The 22,613-nt window shown below is 49.8% G+C and overlaps 1 protein-coding gene across 1 annotated transcript in view; it reads right to left on the bottom strand.

Annotated features, from left to right (window-relative positions):
- LOC311125825 (serine/threonine-protein kinase/endoribonuclease IRE1-like) overlaps nt 1-21,874 on the bottom strand; it is a gene marked incomplete at both ends in the record, with an annotated part of 57,217 nt that extends 35,343 nt beyond the window's left edge. Inside the window, 5 exons of the mRNA XM_084199855.1 lie at nt 5,153-5,275; nt 17,046-17,118; nt 17,357-17,429; nt 17,806-17,839; nt 21,725-21,874. Of these exons, the coding sequence (XP_084055981.1) occupies nt 5,153-5,275; nt 17,046-17,118; nt 17,357-17,429; nt 17,806-17,839; nt 21,725-21,874 (453 nt within the window). The remainder of the gene's footprint in view (nt 1-5,152; nt 5,276-17,045; nt 17,119-17,356; nt 17,430-17,805; nt 17,840-21,724) is intronic.
- Nucleotides 21,875-22,613: the final 739 nt, after the last annotated feature.

Below are 22,613 nucleotides of genomic sequence, written 5' to 3'. Positions count from 1 at the left end.
GAGTAGAGTAGAGTAGAACTGAGTAGAGAACAGTAGAACTGAGTAGAGTAGAACTGAGTAGAGAACAGTAGAACTGAGTAGAGAACAGTAGAACTGAGTAGAGAACAGTAGAACTGAGTAGAGTAGAACTGAGTAGAGAACAGTAGAACTGAGTAGAGTAGAGTAGAACTGAGTAGAGAACAGTAGAACTGAGTAGAGAACAGTAGAACTGAGTAGAGAACAGTAGAACTGAGTAGAGAACAGTAGAACTGAGTAGAGAACAGTAGAACTGAGTAGAGTAGAACTGAGTAGAGTAGAACTGAGTAGAGAACAGTAGAACTGAGTAGAGAACAGTAGAACTGAGTAGAGAACAGTAGAACTGAGTAGAGAACAGTAGAACTGAGTAGAGAACAGTAGAACTGAGTAGAGAACAGTAGAACTGAGTAGAGAACAGTAGAACTGAGTAGAGTAGAACTGAGTAGAGTAGAACTGAGTAGAGAACAGTAGAACTGAGTAGAGAACAGTAGAACTGAGTAGAGTAGAGTAGAACTGAGTAGAGAACAGTAGAACTGAGTAGAGTAGAGTAGAACTGAGTAGAGAAGAGTAGAACTGAGTAGAGAACAGTAGAACTGAGTAGAGAACAGTAGAACTGAGTAGAGAACAGTAGAACTGAGTAGAGAACAGTAGAACGGAGTAGAGAACAGTAGAACGGAGTAGAGAACAGTAGAACTGAGTAGAGAACAGTAGAACGGAGTAGAGAACAGTAGAACGGAGTAGAGAACAGTAGAACGGAGTAGAGAACAGTAGAACTGAGTAGAGAACAGTAGAATGGAGTAGAGAACAGTAGAATGGAGTAGAACTGAGTAGAGAACAGTAGAACTGAGTAGAGAACAGTAGAACTGAGTAGAGAACAGTAGAACTGAGTAGAGAACAGTAGAACTGAGTAGAGAACAGTAGAACTGAGTAGAGTAGAGTAGAACTGAGTAGAGAACAGTAGAACTGAGTAGAGAACAGTAGAACTGAGTAAAGAACAGTAGAACTGAGTAGAGAACAGTAGAACTGAGTAGAGAACAGTAGAACTGAGTAGAGAACAGTAGAACTGAGTAGAGAACAGTAGAACTGAGTAGAGTAGAGTAGAACTGAGTAGAGAACAGTAGAACTGAGTAGAGAACAGTAGAACTGAGTAGAGAACAGTAGAACTGAGTAGAGAACAGTAGAACTGAGTAGAGAACAGTAGAACTGAGTAGAGAACAGTAGAACTGAGTAGAGAACAGTAGAACTGAGTAGAGTAGAACTGAGTAGAGTAGAACTGAGTAGAGAACAGTAGAACTGAGTAGAGAACAGTAGAACTGAGTAGAGTAGAGTAGAACTGAGTAGAGAACAGTAGAACTGAGTAGAGTAGAGTAGAACTGAGTAGAGAAGAGTAGAACTGAGTAGAGAACAGGAGAACTGAGTAGAGAACAGTAGAACTGAGTAGAGTAGAACTGAGTAGAGTAGAACTGAGTAGAGTAGAACTGAGTAGAGTAGAACTGAGTAGAGAACAGTAGAACTGAGTAGAGAACAGTAGAACTGAGTAGAGAACAGTAGAACTGAGTAGAGAACAGTAGAACTGAGTAGAGTAGAACTGAGTAGAGTAGAACTGAGTAGAGTAGAACTGAGTAGAGAACAGTAGAACTGAGTAGAGAACAGTAGAACTGAGTAGAGAACAGTAGAACTGAGTAGAGAACAGTAGAACTGAGTAGAGTAGAACTGAGTAGAGAACAGTAGAACTGAGTAGAGAACAGTAGAACTGAGTAGAGAACAGTAGAACTGAGTAGAACTGAGTAGAGTAGAACTGAGTAGAGAACAGTAGAACTGAGTAGAGAACAGTAGAACTGAGTAGAGAACAGTAGAACTGAGTAGAGAACAGTAGAACTGAGTAGAGAACAGTAGAACTGAGTAGAGAACAGTAGAACTGAGTAGAGAACAGTAGAACTGAGTAGAGTAGAACTGAGTAGAGAACAGTAGAACTGAGTAGAGAACAGTAGAACTGAGTAGAGAACAGTAGAACTGAGTAGAGAACAGTAGAACTGAGTAGAGTAGAACTGAGTAGAGTAGAACTGAGTAGAGAACAGTAGAACTGAGTAGAGAACAGTAGAACTGAGTAGAGAACAGTAGAACTGAGTAGAGAACAGTAGAACTGAGTAGAGAACAGTAGAACTGAGTAGAGTAGAACTGAGTAGAGAACAGTAGAACTGAGTAGAGAACAGTAGAACTGAGTAGAGAACAGTAGAACTGAGTAGAGAACAGTAGAACTGAGTAGAGAACAGTAGAACTGAGTAGAGTAGAACTGAGTAGAGTAGTATAGTATAGTAGAGTTAGATAGAATAGAGTAGTGTTGACTAGTTAGTTACCTGTGGTCCTATGTATACCAGTGGTGTGTTGGGACATATAGAGTTAGATAGAATAGAGTAGTATTGACTAGTTAGTTACCTGTCCGTCCTATGTATACCAGTGGTGTGTTGGGACATATAGAGTTAGATAGAATAGAGTAGTATTGACTAGTTAGTTACCTGTGGTCCTATGTATACCAGTGGTGTGTTGGGACATATAGAGTTAGATAGAATAGAGTAGTATTGACTAGTTAGTTACCTGTACGTCCTATGTATACCAGTGGTGTGTTGGGACATATAGAGTTAGATAGAATAGAGTGGTATTGACTAGTTATTTACCCGTGGTCCTATGTATACCAGTGGTGTGTTGGGACATATAGAGTTAGATAGAATAGAGTAGTATTGACTAGTTAGTTACCTGTACGTCCTATGTATACCAGTGGTGTGTTGGGACATATAGAGTTAGATAGAATAGAGTGGTATTGACTAGTTAGTTACCTGTGGTCCTATGTATACCAGTGGTGTGTTGGGACATATAGAGTTAGATAGAATAGAGTGGTATTGACTAGTTAGTTACCTGTGGTCCTATGTATACCAGTGGTGTGTTGGGACATATAGAGTTAGATAGAATAGAGTGGTATTGACTAGTTAGTTACCTGTGGTCCTATGTATACCAGTGGTGTGTTGGGACATATAGAGTTAGATAGAATAGAGTAGTATTGACTAGTTAGTTACCTGTGGTCCTATGTATACCAGTGGTGTGTTGGGACATATAGAGTTAGATAGAATAGAGTGGTATTGACTAGTTAGTTACCTGTCCGTCCTATGTATACCAGTGGTGTGTTGGGACATATAGAGTTAGATAGAATAGAGTAGTATTGACTAGTTAGTTACCTGTGGTCCTATGTATACCAGTGGTGTGTTGGGACATATAGAGTTAGATAGAATAGAGTAGTATTGACTAGTTAGTTACCTGTGGTCCTATGTATACCAGTGGTGTGTTGGGACATATAGAGTTAGATAGAATAGAGTGGTATTGACTAGTTAGTTACCTGTGGTCCTATGTATACCAGTGGTGTGTTGGGACATATAGAGTTAGATAGAATAGAGTGGTATTGACTAGTTAGTTACCTGTGGTCCTATGTATACCAGTGGTGTGTTGGGACATATAGAGTTAGATAGAATAGAGTAGTATTGACTAGTTAGTTACCTGTACGTCCTATGTATACCAGTGGTGTGTTGGGACATATAGAGTTAGATAGAATAGAGTGGTATTGACTAGTTAGTTACCTGTCCGTCCTATGTATACCAGTGGTGTGTTGGGACATATAGAGTTAGATAGAATAGAGTGGTATTGACTAGTTAGTTACCTGTGGTCCTATGTATACCAGTGGTGTGTTGGGACATATAGAGTTAGATAGAATAGAGTAGTATTGACTAGTTAGTTACCTGTGGTCCTATGTATACCAGTGGTGTGTTGGGACATATAGAGTTAGATAGAATAGAGTAGTATTGACTAGTTAGTTACCTGTGGTCCTATGTATACCAGTGGTGTGTTGGGACATATAGAGTTAGATAGAATAGAGTAGTATTGACTAGTTAGTTACCTGTACGTCCTATGTATACCAGTGGTGTGTTGGGACATATAGAGTTAGATAGAATAGAGTGGTATTGACTAGTTAGTTACCTGTCCGTCCTATGTATACCAGTGGTGTGTTGGGACATATAGAGTTAGATAGAATAGAGTGGTATTGACTAGTTAGTTACCTGTGGTCCTATGTATACCAGTGGTGTGTTGGGACATATAGAGTTAGATAGAATAGAGTGGTATTGACTAGTTAGTTACCTGTGGTCCTATGTATACCAGTGGTGTGTTGGGACATATAGAGTTAGATAGAATAGAGTAGTATTGACTAGTTAGTTACCTGTGGTCCTATGTATACCAGTGGTGTGTTGGGACATATAGAGTTAGATAGAATAGAGTGGTATTGACTAGTTAGTTACCTGTCCGTCCTATGTATACCAGTGGTGTGTTGGGACATATAGAGTTAGATAGAATAGAGTAGTATTGACTAGTTAGTTACCTGTCCGTCCTATGTATACCAGTGGTGTGTTGGGACATATAGAGTTAGATAGAATAGAGTGGTATTGACTAGTTAGTTACCTGTGGTCCTATGTATACCAGTGGTGTGTTGGGACATATAGAGTTAGATAGAATAGAGTAGTATTGACTAGTTAGTTACCTGTCCGTCCTATGTATAACAGTGGTGTGTTGGGACATATAGAGTTAGATAGAATAGAGTAGTATTGACTAGTTAGTTACCTGTCCGTCCTATGTATACCAGTGGTGTGTTGGGACATATAGAGTTAGATAGAATAGAGTGGTATTGACTAGTTAGTTACCTGTCCGTCCTATGTATACCAGTGGTGTGTTGGGACATATAGAGTTAGATAGAATAGAGTAGTATTGACTAGTTAGTTACCTGTACGTCCTATGTATACCAGTGGTGTGTTGGGACATATAGAGTTAGATAGAATAGAGTGGTATTGACTAGTTAGTTACCTGTGGTCCTATGTATACCAGTGGTGTGTTGGGACATATAGAGTTAGATAGAATAGAGTGGTATTGACTAGTTAGTTACCTGTACGTCCTATGTATACCAGTGGTGTGTTGGGACATATAGAGTTAGATAGAATAGAGTGGTATTGACTAGTTAGTTACCTGTGGTCCTATGTATACCAGTGGTGTGTTGGGACATATAGAGTTAGATAGAATAGAGTGGTATTGACTAGTTAGTTACCTGTACGTCCTATGTATAACAGAGGTGCGTTGGGGCAGATGGAGTCAGATGAGGATGTAGATAGACTGGTCTGTTTCTCTCCTGTCTGGGGGTCCACCACGAACCATACATCCTGCTTCTTACCTACACACACACACACACACACACACACACACACACACACACACACACACACACACACACACACACACACCTCATTACTGATGTCCTGACAGCCTCATTACTGATGGCCTGACAGCCTCATTACTGATGTCCTGACAGCCTCATTACTGACGTCCTGCCAGCCTCATTCCTGATGTCCTGACAGCCTCATTACTGATGTCCTGCCAGCCTCATTACTGATGTCCTGACAGCCTCATTACTGATGTCCTGACAGCCTCAACACATTACTGATGTCCTGACAGCCTCATTCCTGATGTCCTGACAGCCTCATTCCTGATGTCCTGACAGCCTCATTACTGATGTCCTGACAGCCTCAACACATTACTGATGTCCTGCCAGCCTCATTACTGATGTCCTGACAGCCTCATTACTGATGTCCTGACAGCCTCATTACTGACGTCCTGACAGCCTCATTACTGACGTCCTGACAGCCTCATTACTGATGTCCTGACAGCCTCATTACTGATGTCCTGACAGCCTCATTACTGATGTCCTGACAGCCTCATTACTGATGTCCTGACAGCCTCATTACTGATGTCCTGACAGCCTCATTACTGATGTCCTGACAGCCTCATTACTGATGTCCTGACAGCCTCATTACTGATGTCCTGACAGCCTCATTACTGATGTCCTGACAGCCTCATTACTGATGTCCTGACAGCCTCATTACTGATGTCCTGACAGCCTCATTACTGATGTCCTGACAGCCTCATTACTGATGTCCTGACAGCCTCATTTCTGATGTCCTGACAGCCTCATTACTGATGTCCTGACAGCCTCATTACTGATGTCCTGACAGCCTCATTACTGATGTCCTGACAGCCTCATTACTGATGTCCTGACAGCCTCATTACTGATGTCCTGACAGCCTCAACACATTACTGATGTCCTGACAGCCTCATTACTGATGTCCTGACAGCCTCATTACTGATGTCCTGACAGCCTCATTACTGATGTCCTGACAGCCTCATTACTGATGTCCTGACAGCCTCATTACTGATGTCCTGACAGCCTCATTACTGAACGCCTGACAGCCTCATTACTGATGTCCTGACAGCCTCATTACTGATGTCCTGACAGCCTCATTACTGATGTCCTGACAGCCTCATTACTGATGTCCTGACAGCCTCATTACTGATGTCCTGACAGCCTCATTCCTGACGTCCTGCCAGCCCCAACCCATTCCTGACGTCCTGCCAGCCCCAACCCATTCCTGACGTCCTGCCAGCCCCAACCCATTCCTGACGTCCTGACAGCCCCAACCCATTCCTGACGTCCTGCCAGCCCCCAACCCATTCCTGACGTCCTGCCAGCCCCAACCCATTCCTGACGTCCTGCCAGCCCCAACCCATTCCTGACGTCCTGCCAGCCCCATTCCTGACGTCCTGCCAGCCCCAACCCATTCCTGACGTCCTGCCAGCCCCATTCCTGACGTCCTGCCAGCCCCAACCCATTCCTGATGTCCTGCCAGCCCCAACCCATTCCTGACGTCCTGCCAGCCCCAACCCATTCCTGATGTCCTGCCAGCCCCAACCCATTCCTGATGTCCTGCCAGCCCCAACCCATTCCTGACGTCCTGCCAGCCCCATTCCTGACGTCCTGCCAGCCCCCAACCCATTCCTGACGTCCTGACAGCCCCCAACCCATTCCTGACGTCCTGCCAGCCCCAACCCATTCCTGACGTCCTGCCAGCCCCATTCCTGACGTCCTGCCAGCCCCCAACCCATTCCTGACGTCCTGACAGCCCCCAACCCATTCCTGATGTCCTGCCAGCCCCAACCCATTCCTGACGTCCTGCCAGCCCCAACCCATTCCTGACGTCCTGCCCGCCCCATTCCTGACGTCCTGCCAGCCCCAACCCATTCCTGACGTCCTGCCAGCCCCAACCCATTCCTGACGTCCTGCCAGCCCCAACCCATTCCTGACGTCCTGCCAGCCCCATTCCTGACGTCCTGCCAGCCCCCAACCCATTCCTGACGTCCTGACAGCCCCAACCCATTCCTGATGTCCTGCCAGCCCCAACCCATTCCTGACGTCCTGCCAGCCCCAACCCATTCCTGACGTCCTGCCCGCCCCAACCCATTCCTGACGTCCTGCCAGCCCCAACCCATTCCTGATGTCCTGCCAGCCCCAACCCATTCCTGACGTCCTGCCAGCCCCATTCCTGACGTCCTGCCAGCCCCAACCCATTCCTGACGTCCTGCCAGCCCCAACCCATTCCTGACGTCCTGCCAGCCCCAACCCATTCCTGACGTCCTGCCAGCCCCAACCCATTCCTGACGTCCTGCCAGCCCCAACCCATTCCTGACGTCCTGCCAGCCCCATTCCTGACGTCCTGACAGCCTCATTACTGATGTCCTGACAGCCTCATTACTGATGTCCTGACAGCCTCATTACTGATGTCCTGACAGCCTCATTACTGATGTCCTGACAGCCTCATTACTGATGTCCTGACAGCCTCATTACTGATGTCCTGACAGCCTCATTACTGATGTCCTGACAGCCTCATTACTGATGTCCTGACAGCCTCATTACTGATGTCCTGACAGCCTCATTACTGATGTCCTGACAGCCTCATTTCTGATGTCCTGACAGCCTCATTACTGATGTCCTGACAGCCTCATTACTGATGTCCTGACAGCCTCATTACTGATGTCCTGACAGCCTCATTACTGATGTCCTGACAGCCTCATTACTGATGTCCTGACAGCCTCAACACATTACTGATGTCCTGACAGCCTCATTACTGATGTCCTGACAGCCTCATTACTGATGTCCTGACAGCCTCATTACTGATGTCCTGACAGCCTCATTACTGATGTCCTGACAGCCTCATTACTGATGTCCTGACAGCCTCATTACTGAACGCCTGACAGCCTCATTACTGATGTCCTGACAGCCTCATTACTGATGTCCTGACAGCCTCATTACTGATGTCCTGACAGCCTCATTACTGATGTCCTGACAGCCTCATTACTGATGTCCTGACAGCCTCATTACTGATGTCCTGACAGCCTCATTACTGATGTCCTGACAGCCTCATTCCTGATGTCCTGCCAGCCTCATTACTGACGTCCTGCCAGCCCCAACCCATTCCTGATGTCCTGCCAGCCCCAACCCATTCCTGACGTCCTGCCAGCCCCATTCCTGACGTCCTGACAGCCCCAACCCATTCCTGACGTCCTGCCAGCCCCCAACCCATTCCTGACGTCCTGCCAGCCCCAACCCATTCCTGACGTCCTGCCAGCCCCAACCCATTCCTGACGTCCTGCCAGCCCCAACCCATTCCTGACGTCCTGCCAGCCCCAACCCATTCCTGACGTCCTGCCAGCCCCAACCCATTCCTGACGTCCTGCCAGCCCCAACCCATTCCTGACGTCCTGCCCGCCCCAACCCATTCCTGACGTCCTGCCAGCCCCAACCCATTCCTGACGTCCTGCCAGCCCCAACCCATTCCTGACGTCCTGACAGCCCCAACCCATTCCTGACGTCCTGCCAGCCCCCAACCCATTCCTGACGTCCTGCCAGCCCCAACCCATTCCTGACGTCCTGCCAGCCCCAACCCATTCCTGACGTCCTGACAGCCCCAACCCATTCCTGACGTCCTGCCAGCCCCAACCCATTCCTGATGTCCTGCCAGCCCCAACCCATTCCTGACGTCCTGCCAGCCCCAACCCATTCCTGACGTCCTGCCAGCCCCAACCCATTCCTGATGTCCTGCCAGCCCCAACCCATTCCTGATGTCCTGCCAGCCCCAACCCATTCCTGACGTCCTGCCAGCCCCATTCCTGACGTCCTGCCAGCCCCCAACCCATTCCTGACGTCCTGCCAGCCCCATTCCTGACGTCCTGCCAGCCCCAACCCATTCCTGACGTCCTGCCAGCCCCAACCCATTCCTGACGTCCTGCCAGCCCCAACCCATTCCTGACGTCCTGCCAGCCCCATTCCTGACGTCCTGACAGCCTCATTACTGATGTCCTGACAGCCTCATTACTGATGTCCTGACAGCCTCATTACTGATGTCCTGACAGCCTCATTACTGATGTCCTGACAGCCTCATTACTGATGTCCTGACAGCCTCATTACTGATGTCCTGACAGCCTCATTACTGATGTCCTGACAGCCTCATTACTGATGTCCTGACAGCCTCATTACTGATGTCCTGACAGCCTCATTACTGATGTCCTGACAGCCTCATTTCTGATGTCCTGACAGCCTCATTACTGATGTCCTGACAGCCTCATTACTGATGTCCTGACAGCCTCATTACTGATGTCCTGACAGCCTCATTACTGATGTCCTGACAGCCTCATTACTGATGTCCTGACAGCCTCAACACATTACTGATGTCCTGACAGCCTCATTACTGATGTCCTGACAGCCTCATTACTGATGTCCTGACAGCCTCATTACTGATGTCCTGACAGCCTCATTACTGATGTCCTGACAGCCTCATTACTGATGTCCTGACAGCCTCATTACTGAACGCCTGACAGCCTCATTACTGATGTCCTGACAGCCTCATTACTGATGTCCTGACAGCCTCATTACTGATGTCCTGACAGCCTCATTACTGATGTCCTGACAGCCTCATTACTGATGTCCTGACAGCCTCATTACTGATGTCCTGACAGCCTCATTCCTGATGTCCTGCCAGCCTCATTCCTGATGTCCTGCCAGCCCCAACCCATTCCTGACGTCCTGACAGCCCCAACCCATTCCTGACGTCCTGCCAGCCCCAACCCATTCCTGATGTCCTGCCAGCCCCAACCCATTCCTGACGTCCTGCCAGCCCCCAACCCATTCCTGATGTCCTGCCAGCCCCAACCCATTCCTGACGTCCTGCCAGCCCCCAACCCATTCCTGACGTCCTGCCAGCCCCAACCCATTCCTGATGTCCTGCCAGCCCCAACCCATTCCTGACGTCCTGCCCGCCCCAACCCATTCCTGACGTCCTGCCCGCCCCAACCCATTCCTGACGTCCTGCCAGCCCCAACCCATTCCTGACGTCCTGCCAGCCCCAACCCATTCCTGACGTCCTGCCAGCCCCAACCCATTCCTGACGTCCTGCCAGCCCCAACCCATTCCTGACGTCCTGCCAGCCCCAACCCATTCCTGACGTCCTGCCAGCCCCAACCCATTCCTGACGTCCTGCCAGCCCCAACCCATTCCTGACGTCCTGCCAGCCCCATTCCTGACGTCCTGCCAGCCCCCAACCCATTCCTGATGTCCTGCCAGCCCCAACCCATTCCTGACGTCCTGCCAGCCCCATTCCTGACGTCCTGCCAGCCCCCAACCCATTCCTGACGTCCTGACAGCCCCCAACCCATTCCTGACGTCCTGCCAGCCCCAACCCATTCCTGACGTCCTGCCAGCCCCAACCCATTCCTGACGTCCTGCCCGCCCCATTCCTGACGTCCTGCCAGCCCCAACCCATTCCTGACGTCCTGCCAGCCCCAACCCATTCCTGACGTCCTGCCAGCCCCAACCCATTCCTGACGTCCTGCCAGCCCCATTCCTGACGTCCTGCCAGCCCCATTCCTGACGTCCTGCCAGCCCCAACCCATTCCTGACGTCCTGCCAGCCCCAACCCATTCCTGACGTCCTGCCAGCCCCAACCCATTCCTGACGTCCTGCCAGCCCCAACCCATTCCTGACGTCCTGCCAGCCCCATTCCTGACGTCCTGACAGCCTCATTACTGATGTCCTGACAGCCTCATTACTGATGTCCTGACAGCCTCATTACTGATGTCCTGACAGCCTCATTACTGATGTCCTGACAGCCTCATTACTGATGTCCTGACAGCCTCATTACTGATGTCCTGACAGCCTCATTACTGATGTCCTGACAGCCTCATTACTGATGTCCTGACAGCCTCATTACTGATGTCCTGACAGCCTCATTACTGATGTCCTGACAGCCTCATTACTGATGTCCTGACAGCCTCATTACTGATGTCCTGACAGCCTCATTACTGATGTCCTGACAGCCTCATTACTGATGTCCTGACAGCCTCATTTCTGATGTCCTGACAGCCTCATTACTGATGTCCTGACAGCCTCATTACTGATGTCCTGACAGCCTCATTACTGATGTCCTGACAGCCTCATTACTGATGTCCTGACAGCCTCATTACTGATGTCCTGACAGCCTCAACACATTACTGATGTCCTGACAGCCTCATTACTGATGTCCTGACAGCCTCATTACTGATGTCCTGACAGCCTCATTACTGATGTCCTGACAGCCTCATTACTGATGTCCTGACAGCCTCATTACTGATGTCCTGACAGCCTCATTACTGAACGCCTGACAGCCTCATTACTGATGTCCTGACAGCCTCATTACTGATGTCCTGACAGCCTCATTACTGATGTCCTGACAGCCTCATTACTGATGTCCTGACAGCCTCATTACTGATGTCCTGACAGCCTCATTACTGATGTCCTGACAGCCTCATTCCTGATGTCCTGCCAGCCCCAACCCATTCCTGACGTCCTGACAGCCCCAACCCATTCCTGACGTCCTGCCAGCCCCCAACCCATTCCTGACGTCCTGCCAGCCCCAACCCATTCCTGACGTCCTGCCAGCCCCAACCCATTCCTGATGTCCTGCCAGCCCCAACCCATTCCTGACGTCCTGCCAGCCCCCAACCCATTCCTGACGTCCTGCCAGCCCCAACCCATTCCTGACGTCCTGCCAGCCCCAACCCATTCCTGACGTCCTGCCAGCCCCAACCCATTCCTGATGTCCTGCCAGCCCCAACCCATTCCTGACGTCCTGCCAGCCCCAACCCATTCCTGACGTCCTGCCAGCCCCAACCCATTCCTGACGTCCTGCCAGCCCCAACCCATTCCTGACGTCCTGCCAGCCCCAACCCATTCCTGATGTCCTGCCAGCCCCAACCCATTCCTGACGTCCTGCCAGCCCCATTCCTGACGTCCTGCCAGCCCCAACCCATTCCTGACGTCCTGCCAGCCCCAACCCATTCCTGACGTCCTGCCAGCCCCAACCCATTCCTGATGTCCTGCCAGCCCCAACCCATTCCTGACGTCCTGCCAGCCCCAACCCATTCCTGACGTCCTGCCAGCCCCAACCCATTCCTGACGTCCTGCCAGCCCCATTCCTGACGTCCTGCCAGCCCCCAACCCATTCCTGACGTCCTGACAGCCCCCAACCCATTCCTGACGTCCTGCCAGCCCCAACCCATTCCTGACGTCCTGCCAGCCCCAACCCATTCCTGACGTCCTGCCCGCCCCAACCCATTCCTGACGTCCTGCCCGCCCCAACCCATTCCTGACGTCCTGCCAGCCCCAACCCATTCCTGACGTCCTGCCAGCCCCATTCCTGACGTCCTGCCAGCCCCATTCCTGACGTCCTGCCAGCCCCAACCCATTCCTGACGTCCTGCCAGCCCCAACCCATTCCTGACGTCCTGCCAGCCCCATTCCTGACGTCCTGCCAGCCCCATTCCTGACGTCCTGCCAGCCCCAACCCATTCCTGACGTCCTGCCAGCCCCATTCCTGACGTCCTGCCAGCCCCAACCCATTCCTGAGGTCCTGCCAGCCCCAACCCATTCCTGACGCCCTGCCAGCCCCAACCCATTCCTGACGTCCTGCCAGCCCCAACCCATTCCTGACGTCCTGCCAGCCCCCAACCCATTCCTGACGTCCTGCCAGCCCCAACCCATTCCTGACGTCCTGCCAGCCCCCAACCCATTCCTGATGTCCTGCCAGCCCCAACCCATTCCTGACGTCCTGCCCGCCCCATTCCTGACGTCCTGCCAGCCCCAACCCATTCCTGACGTCCTGCCCGCCCCATTCCTGACGTCCTGCCAGCCCCAACCCATTCCTGACGTCCTGCCAGCCCCATTCCTGACGTCCTGCCAGCCCCAACCCATTCCTGACGTCCTGCCAGCCCCAACCCATTCCTGACGTCCTGCCCGCCCCAACCCATTCCTGACGTCCTGCCAGCCCCATTCCTGACGTCCTGCCAGCCCCAACCCATTCCTGACGTCCTGCCAGCCCCAACCCATTCCTGACGTCCTGCCAGCCCCAACCCATTCCTGACGTCCTGCAAGCCCCAACCCATTCCTGACGTCCTGCCAGCCCCAACCCATTCCTGACGTCCTGCCAGCCCCAACCCATTCCTGACGTCCTGCCAGCCCCAACCCATTCCTGACGTCCTGCCAGCCCCATTCCTGACGTCCTGCCAGCCCCATTCCTGACGTCCTGCCAGCCCCAACCCATTCCTGACGTCCTGCCAGCCCCATTCCTGACGTCCTGCCAGCCCCAACCCATTCCTGACGTCCTGCCAGCCCCAACCCATTCCTGACGTCCTGCCAGCCCCAACCCATTCCTGACGTCCTGCCCGCCCCAACCCATTCCTGACGTCCTGCCCGCCCCAACCCATTCCTGACGTCCTGCCAGCCCCATTCCTGACGTCCTGCCAGCCCCAACCCATTCCTGACGTCCTGCCAGCCCCAACCCATTCCTGAGGTCCTGCCAGCCCCAACCCATTCCTGACGTCCTGCAAGCCCCAACCCATTCCTGACGTCCTGCCAGCCCCACCCCATTACTGACGTCCTGACAGCCCCAACCCATTCCTGACGTCCTGCCAGCCCCAACCCATTCCTGACGTCCTGCCAGCCCCAACCCATTCCTGACGTCCTGCCAGCCCCATTCCTGACGTCCTGCCAGCCCCAACCCATTCCTGACGTCCTGCCAGCCCCAACCCATTCCTGACGTCCTGCCAGCCCCATTCCTGACGTCCTGCCAGCCCCAACCCATTCCTGACGTCCTGCCAGCCCCAACCCATTCCTGATGTCCTGCCAGCCCCAACCCATTCCTGACGTCCTGCCAGCCCCATTCCTGACGTCCTGCCAGCCCCAACCCATTCCTGACGTCCTGCCAGCCCCATTCCTGATGTCCTGCCAGCCCCAACCCATTCCTGACGTCCTGCCAGCCCCATTCCTGACGTCCTGCCAGCCCCAACCCATTCCTGACGTCCTGCCAGCCCCAACCCATTCCTGACGTCCTGCCAGCCCCAACCCATTCCTGACGTCCTGCCAGCCCCAACCCATTCCTGACGTCCTGCCAGCCCCAACCCATTCCTGATGTCCTGCCAGCCCCATTCCTGACGTCCTGCCAGCCCCAACCCATTCCTGACGTCCTGCCAGCCCCAACCCATTCCTGACGTCCTGCCAGCCCCAACCCATTCCTGACGTCCTGCCAGCCCCAACCCATTCCTGACGTCCTGCCAGCCCCAACCCATTCCTGACGTCCTGCCAGCCCCAACCCATTCCTGACGTCCTGCCCGCCCCAACCCATTCCTGACGTCCTGCCAGCCCCAACCCATTCCTGACGTCCTGCCAGCCCCAACCCATTCCTGACGTCCTGCCAGCCCCAACCCATTCCTGACGTCCTGCCAGCCCCATTCCTGACGTCCTGACAGCCCCAACCCATTCCTGACGTCCTGCCAGCCCCAACCCATTCCTGACGTCCTGCCAGCCCCAACCCATTCCTGACGTCCTGCCAGCCCCAACCCATTCCTGACGTCCTGCCAGCCCCAACCCATTCCTGACGTCCTGCCAGCCCCAACCCATTCCTGACGTCCTGCCAGCCCCAACCCATTCCTGACGTCCTGCCAGCCCCATTCCTGATGTCCTGCCAGCCCCAACCCATTCCTGACGTCCTGCCAGCCCCATTCCTGACGTCCTGCCAGCCCCAACCCATTCCTGACGTCCTGCCAGCCCCAACCCATTCCTGACGTCCTGCCAGCCCCAACCCATTCCTGACGTCCTGCCAGCCCCACCCCATTCCTGACGTCCTGCCAGCCCCAACCCATTCCTGACGTCCTGCCAGCCCCATTCCTGACGTCCTGCCAGCCCCAACCCATTCCTGATGTCCTGCCAGCCCCAACCCATTCCTGACGTCCTGCCAGCCCCAACCCATTCCTGACGTCCTGCCAGCCCCAACCCATTCCTGACGTCCTGCCAGCCCCAACCCATTCCTGACGTCCTGCCAGCCCCATTCCTGACGTCCTGCCAGCCCCAACCCATTCCTGACGTCCTGCCAGCCCCAACCCATTCCTGACGTCCTGCCAGCCCCAACCCATTCCTGACGTCCTGCCAGCCCCCAACCCATTCCTGACGTCCTGCCAGCCCCAACCCATTCCTGACGTCCTGCCCGCCCCAACCCATTCCTGATGTCCTGCCAGCCCCAACCCATTCCTGACGTCCTGCCCGCCCCAACCCATTCCTGACGTCCTGCCCGCCCCAACCCATTCCTGACGTCCTGCCAGCCCCAACCCATTCCTGACGTCCTGCCAGCCCCATTACTGACGTCCTGCCAGCCCCAACCCATTCCTGATGTCCTGACAGCCCCAACCCATTCCTGACGTCCTGCCAGCCCCAACCCATTCCTGACGTCCTGCCAGCCCCAACCCATTCCTGACGTCCTGCCAGCCCCATTCCTGACGTCCTGCCAGCCCCAACCCATTCCTGACGTCCTGCCAGCCCCAACCCATTCCTGACGTCCTGCCAGCCCCAACCCATTCCTGATGTCCTGCCAGCCCCAACCCATTCCTGACGTCCTGCCAGCCCCAACCCATTCCTGACGTCCTGCCCGCCCCAACCCATTCCTGACGTCCTGCCAGCCCCAACCCATTCCTGATGTCCTGCCAGCCCCAACCCATTCCTGACGTCCTGCCAGCCCCATTACTGACGTCCTGCCAGCCCCAACCCATTCCTGATGTCCTGACAGCCCCAACCCATTCCTGACGTCCTGCCAGCCCCAACCCATTCCTGACGTCCTGCCAGCCCCAACCCATTCCTGACGTCCTGCCAGCCCCCAACCCATTCCTGACGTCCTGCCAGCCCCAACCCATTCCTGACGTCCTGCCAGCCCCAACCCATTCCTGACGTCCTGCCAGCCCCAACCCATTCCTGACGTCCTGCCAGCCCCAACCCATTCCTGACGTCCTGCCAGCCCCAACCCATTCCTGACGTCCTGACAGCCCCAACCCATTCCTGACGTCCTGCCAGCCCCAACCCATTCCTGACGTCCTGCCAGCCCCAACCCATTCCTGATGTCCTGCCAGCCCCAACCCATTCCTGACGTCCTGCCCGCCCCAACCCATTCCTGATGTCCTGCCAGCCCCAACCCATTCCTGACGTCCTGCCAGCCCCCAACCCATTCCTGACGTCCTGCCAGCCCCATTCCTGATGTCCTGCCAGCCCCAACCCATTCCTGACGTCCTGCCCGCCCCAACCCATTCCTGATGTCCTGCCAGCCCCAACCCATTCCTGATGTCCTGCCAGCCCCAACCCATTCCCGACGTCCTGCCAGCCCCAACCCATTCCTGACGTCCTGCCAGCCCCATTCCTGACGTCCTGCCAGCCCCATTCCTGACGTCCTGCCAGCCCCAACCCATTCCTGATGTCCTGCCAGCCCCAACCCATTACTGACGTCCTGCCAGCCCCCAACCCATTCCTGACGTCCTGCCAGCCCCAACCCATTCCTGACGTCCTGCCAGCCCCAACCCATTCCTGACGTCCTGCAAGCCCCAACCCATTCCTGACGTCCTGCCCGCCCCAACCCATTCCTGACGTCCTGCCAGCCCCAACCCATTCCTGACGTCCTGCCAGCCCCAACCCATTCCTGACGTCCTGCAAGCCCCAACCCATTCCTGACGTCCTGCCAGCCCCAACCCATTCCTGACGTCTCTCACCAGTGTAGAGCATTCCATCAGAACTCCTACAGGGAGCCGACTGGACCAGCTCTGGGATGGTGAAGGGCAGTTTCTGGAGACATATAGACAATACTATATTATACAGTACACTATACTATTATTATATATATTAAAATACTAAATTATTAGACAATACTATACGCAAATACACACAGACTCCAGATAGTTTTCATATGAAAATCATCTCTCTCCCTCCCTCCCTCCCTCTCCCCCTCCCTCCCTCCCTCCCTCCCCCTCCCTCCCTCCCTCCCTCCCCCCCTCCCTCCCTCTCTCCCGTCCGTCTCTCTCACCATCAGTCCTTCCTTGTGTTTTCCTCCCAGGACGTAGAGACTGCCGTCGTTGGGGTCCGGGAGAAACCCTGGCCTAAAACACACACACAGTAGCAGTGTTTAACAGGTGTGTGTGAATGTGTGAGTGAGTGAGTGAGTGAGTGAGTGAGTGAGTGAGTGAGTGAGTGAGTGAGTGAGTGAGTGAGTGAGTGAGTGAGTGAGTGAGTGAGTGTGAGTGTGTGTGTGTGTGTGTGTGTGTGTGTGTGTGTGTGTGTGTGTGTGTGTGTGTGTGTGTGTGTGTGTGTGTGTGTGTGTGTGTGTGTGTGTGTGTGTGTGAGTGAGTGAGTGAGTGAGTGAGTGAGTGAGTGAGTGTGTGTGTGTGAATATGTGAGTGTGTGAGTGCGAGTGTGTGTGTGTGTGTGAATATGTGAGTGTGTGTGTGTGTGAGTGTGTGTAGCAGAGCCACTCACTCAGTAAGGTAGACAGGCAGCTGGATGATGGGATCTGGAATAAGTCAAGAGAAAATATTGAAGAATGATGGAATGTTCAGAATGAATAATACGTTCATCAGTTAGTGTACAAACATTAAGAACACCGTCCTAATATTGAGATGCATATTCAAAATGCAAATCAATTTATATTTACTATTTTCTACATTGTAGAATAATAGTGAAGACATCAAAACTATGAAATAACACATATGGAATCATGTAGTAACCAAAAAAGTGTTAAACAAATCTAAATATATTTTATATTTGAGCTTCTTCAAAGTAGCCACCCTTTGCCTTGATGACAGCTTTGCACACTCTTGGCATTCTCTCAACCAGCTTCACCTGGAATGCTTTTCCAACAGTCTTGAAGGAGTTCTCACATATGCGAAGCCCAAACCAGATGGGATGGCGTATCACTGCAGAATTCTGTGGTAGCCATGCTGGTTAAGTATTCCTTGAATTCTAAATAAATCACAGACAGTGTCACCAGCAAAGCACCCCCACACCATAACACCTCCTCCTCCATGCTTCACGGTGGGAACTACACATGCAGAGATCATCCGTTCACCCAATCCGCGTCTCACAAAGACACGGCGGTTGGAACCAAAAATCTCAAATTTGGACTCCAGACCAAAGGACAGATTTCCACCGGTCTAATTTACATTGCTCATGTTTCTTGGCCCAAGCAAGTCTCTTCTTCTTATTGGTGTCCTTTAGTATTGGTTTCTTTGCAGCAATTCGACCATGAAGGCCTGATTCACACAGTCCCCTCTGAACAGTTGATGTTGAGATGTGTCTGTTACTTGAACTCCGTGAAGCATTTTTTTTGGCTGCAATTTCTGAGGTTGGTAACTCTAATGAACTTATCCTCTGCAGCAGAGGAAACTCTGGGTCTTCCTTTCCTGTGGCGGTCCTCATGAGATCCAGTTTCATCATAGCGCTTGATGGTTTTTGCGACTGCACTTGAAGAAACTTTAAAAGTTCTTGAAATTTTCCGTATTGACTGAACATGTCTTAAAGTAATGATGGACTGTCGTTTCTCTTTGATTATTTGAGCTGTTCTTGCCATAATATGGACTTGGTCTTTTACCAAATAGGGCTATCTTCTGTATACCACCCCTACCTTGTCACAACACAACTGATTGGCTCAAACTATCTTCTGTATATATAAAAAAATGTATGCACTCACTAACTGTAAGTCGCTCTGGATAAGAGCGTCTGCTAAATGACTAAAAATGTAAAAAAATTATATATTATTATACTATAGTGTATGTATATATTATTATACTATACTGTATAATTATTATACTATACTGTATAATTATTATACTATACTGTATGTATATATTATTATACTATACTGTATGTATATATTATTATACTATACTGTATGTATATATTATTATACTATACTGTATGTATATATTATTATACTATACTGTATGTATATTATTATACTATACTGTATGTATATATTATTATACTATACTGTATGTATATATTATTATACTATACTGTATGTATATATTATTATACTATACTGTATATATTATTATACTATACTGTATATATTATTATACTATACTGTATGTATATATTATTATACTATACTGTATGTATATATTATTATACTATACTGTATATATTATTATACTATACTGTATGTATTATTATACTATACTGTATATATTATTATACTATACTGTATATATTATTATACTATACTGTATATATTATTAAACTATACTGTATATATTATTATACTATACTGTATGTATATATTATTATACTATACTGTATATATTATTATACTATACTGTATATATTATTATACTATACTGTATGTATATATTATTATACTATACTGTATGTATATATTATTATACTATACTGTATATATTATTATACTATACTGTATGTATTATTATACTATACTGTATATATTATTATACTATACTGTATATATTATTATACTATACTGTATATATTATTAAACTATACTGTATATATTATTATACTATACTGTATGTATATATTATTATACTATACTGTATGTATATATTATTATACTATACTGTATGTATATATTATTATACTATACTGTATGTATTATTATACTATACTGTATGTATATTATACTATACTGTATATATTATTATACTATACTGTATATATTATTATACTATACTGTATATATTATTATACTATATATATTATTATACTATACTGTATATATTACTATACTGTACGTACAGTGGGGGAAAAAAGTATTTAGTCAGCCACCAATTGTGCAAGTTCTCCCACTTAAAAAGATGAGGCCTGTAATGTTCATCATAGGTACACGTCAACTATGACAGACAAAATGAGAAAAAAATATCCAGAAAATCACATTGTAGGATTTTTAATGAATTTATTTGCAAATTATGGTGGAAAATAAGTATTTGGTCAATAACAAAAGTTTCTCAATACTTTGTTATATACCCTTTGTTGGCAATGACACAGGTCAAACGTTTTCTGTAAGTCTTCACAAGGTTTTCACACACTTTTGCTGGTATTTTGGCCCATTCCTCCATGCAAATCTCCTCTAGAGCAGTGATGTTTTGGGGCTGTCGCTGGGCAACACAGACTTTCAACTCCCTCCAAAGATTTTCTATGGGGTTGAGATCTGGAGACTGGCTAGGCCACTCCAGGACCTTGAAATGCTTCTTACGAAGCCACTCCTTCGTTGCCCGGGCGGTGTGTTTGGGATCATTGTCATGCTGAAAGACCCAGCCACGTTTCATCTTCAATGCCCTTGCTGATGGAAGGAGGTTTTCACTCAAAATCTCATGATACATGGCCCATTCATTCTTTCCTTTACACGAATCAGTCGTCCTGGTCCCTTTGCAGAAAAACAGCCCCAAAGCATGATGTTTCCACCCCCATGCTTCACAGTAGGTATGGTGTTCTTTGGATGAAACTCAGCATTCTTTGTCCTCCAAACACGACGAGTTGAGTTTTTACCAAAAAGTTCTATTTTGGTTTCATCTGACCATATGACATTCTCCCAATTCTCTTCTGGATCATCCAAATGCACTCTAGCAAACTTCAGACGGGCCTGGACATGTACTGGCTTAAGCAGGGGGACACCTCTGGCACTGCAGGATTTGAATCCCTGGCGGCGTAGTGTGTTACTGATGGTAGGCTTTGTTGCTTTGGTCCCAGCTCTCTGCAGGTCATTCACTAGGTCCCCCCGTGTGGTTCTGGGATTTTTGCTCACCGTTCTTGTGATCATTTTGACCCCACGGGGTGAGATCTTGCGTGGAGCCCCAGATCGAGGTAGATTATCAGTGGTCTTGTATGTCTTCCATTTCCTAATAATTGCTCCCACAGTTGATTTCTTCAAACCAAGCTGCTTACCTATTGCAGATTCAGTCTTCCCAGCCTGGTGCAGGTCTACAATTTTGTTTCTGGTGTCCTTTGACAGCTCTTTGGTCTTGGCCATAGTGGAGTTTGGAGTGTGACTGTTTGAGGTTGTGGACAGGTGTCTTTTATACTGATAACAAGTTCAAACAGGTGCCATTAATACAGGTAACGAGTGGAGGACAGAGGAGCCTCTTAAAGAAGAAGTTACAGGTCTGTGAGAGCCAGAAATCTTGCTTGTTTGTAGGTGACCAAATACTTATTTTCCACCATCATTTGCAAATAAATTCATTACAAATCCTACAATGTGATTTTCTGGATTTTTTTCCCTCATTTTGTCTGTCATAGTTGACGTGTACCTATGATGAAAATTACAGGCCTCTCTCATCTTTTTAAGTGGGAGAACTTGCACAATTGGTGGCTGACTAAATCCTTTTTTCCCCACTGTATATATTATTATAATATACAATATGTGGGAGTGAGAGCGTGTGCTGACCTTCTTTGAGCGTCCATTTGATGTCTCCAGACTGCTTGGAGACAGCGTGTAGACTCCCGTCCAGAGTAGACACAAACAATAGAGACTCTGGTAGAGTTACACCCACTGACTTCACCTGGGGAGCAGAGAGAGAGTAGAGACTGACTTCACCTGGAGAGCAGAGAGAGAGTAGAGACTGACTTCACCTGGAGAGTAGAGAGAGAGTAGAGACTGACTTCACCTGGAGAGCAGAGAGAGAGTAGAGACTGACTTCACCTGGGGAGTAGAGAGAGAGTAGAGACTGACTTCACCTGGAGAGTAGAGAGAGAGTAGAGTCTGACTTCACCTGGAGAGTAGAGAGAGAGTAGAGACTGACTTCACCTGGAGAGTAGAGAGAGAGTAGAGACTGACTTCACCTGGAGAGCAGAGAGAGAGTAGAGACTGACTTCACCTGGAGAGTAGAGAGAGAGTAGAGACTGACTTCACCTGGGGAGTAGAGAGAGAGTAGAGACTGACTTCACCTGGAGAGTAGAGAGAGAGAGTAGAGACTGACTTCACCTGGAGAGTAAAGAGAGAGTAGAGACTGACTTCACCTGGAGAGTAGAGAGAGAGTAGAGACTGACTTCACCTGGAGAGTAGAGAGAGAGTAGATACTGACTTCACCTGGGGAGCAGAGAGAGAGTAGAGACTGACTTCACCTGGAGAGTAGAGAGAGAGTAGAGACTGACTTCACCTGGAGAGTAGAGACTGACTTCACCTGGGGAGTAGAGAGAGAGAGTAGAGACTGACTTCACCTGGAGAGTAGAGAGAGTAGAGACTGACTTCACCTGGAGAGTAGAGAGAGAGTAGAGACTGACTTCACCTGGGGAGCAGAGAGAGAGTAGAGACTGACTTCACCTGGGGAGCAGAG

Source organism: Coregonus lavaretus (genome assembly GCF_964263955.1).
Source record: "Coregonus lavaretus genome assembly, contig: HAP1_SCAFFOLD_2996, whole genome shotgun sequence".
Taxonomy (NCBI): Eukaryota; Metazoa; Chordata; class Actinopteri; order Salmoniformes; family Salmonidae; genus Coregonus; species Coregonus lavaretus.
Note: the sequence above shows the minus strand (reverse complement) of the source record. Positions and strands in the feature narration are given on the sequence as shown.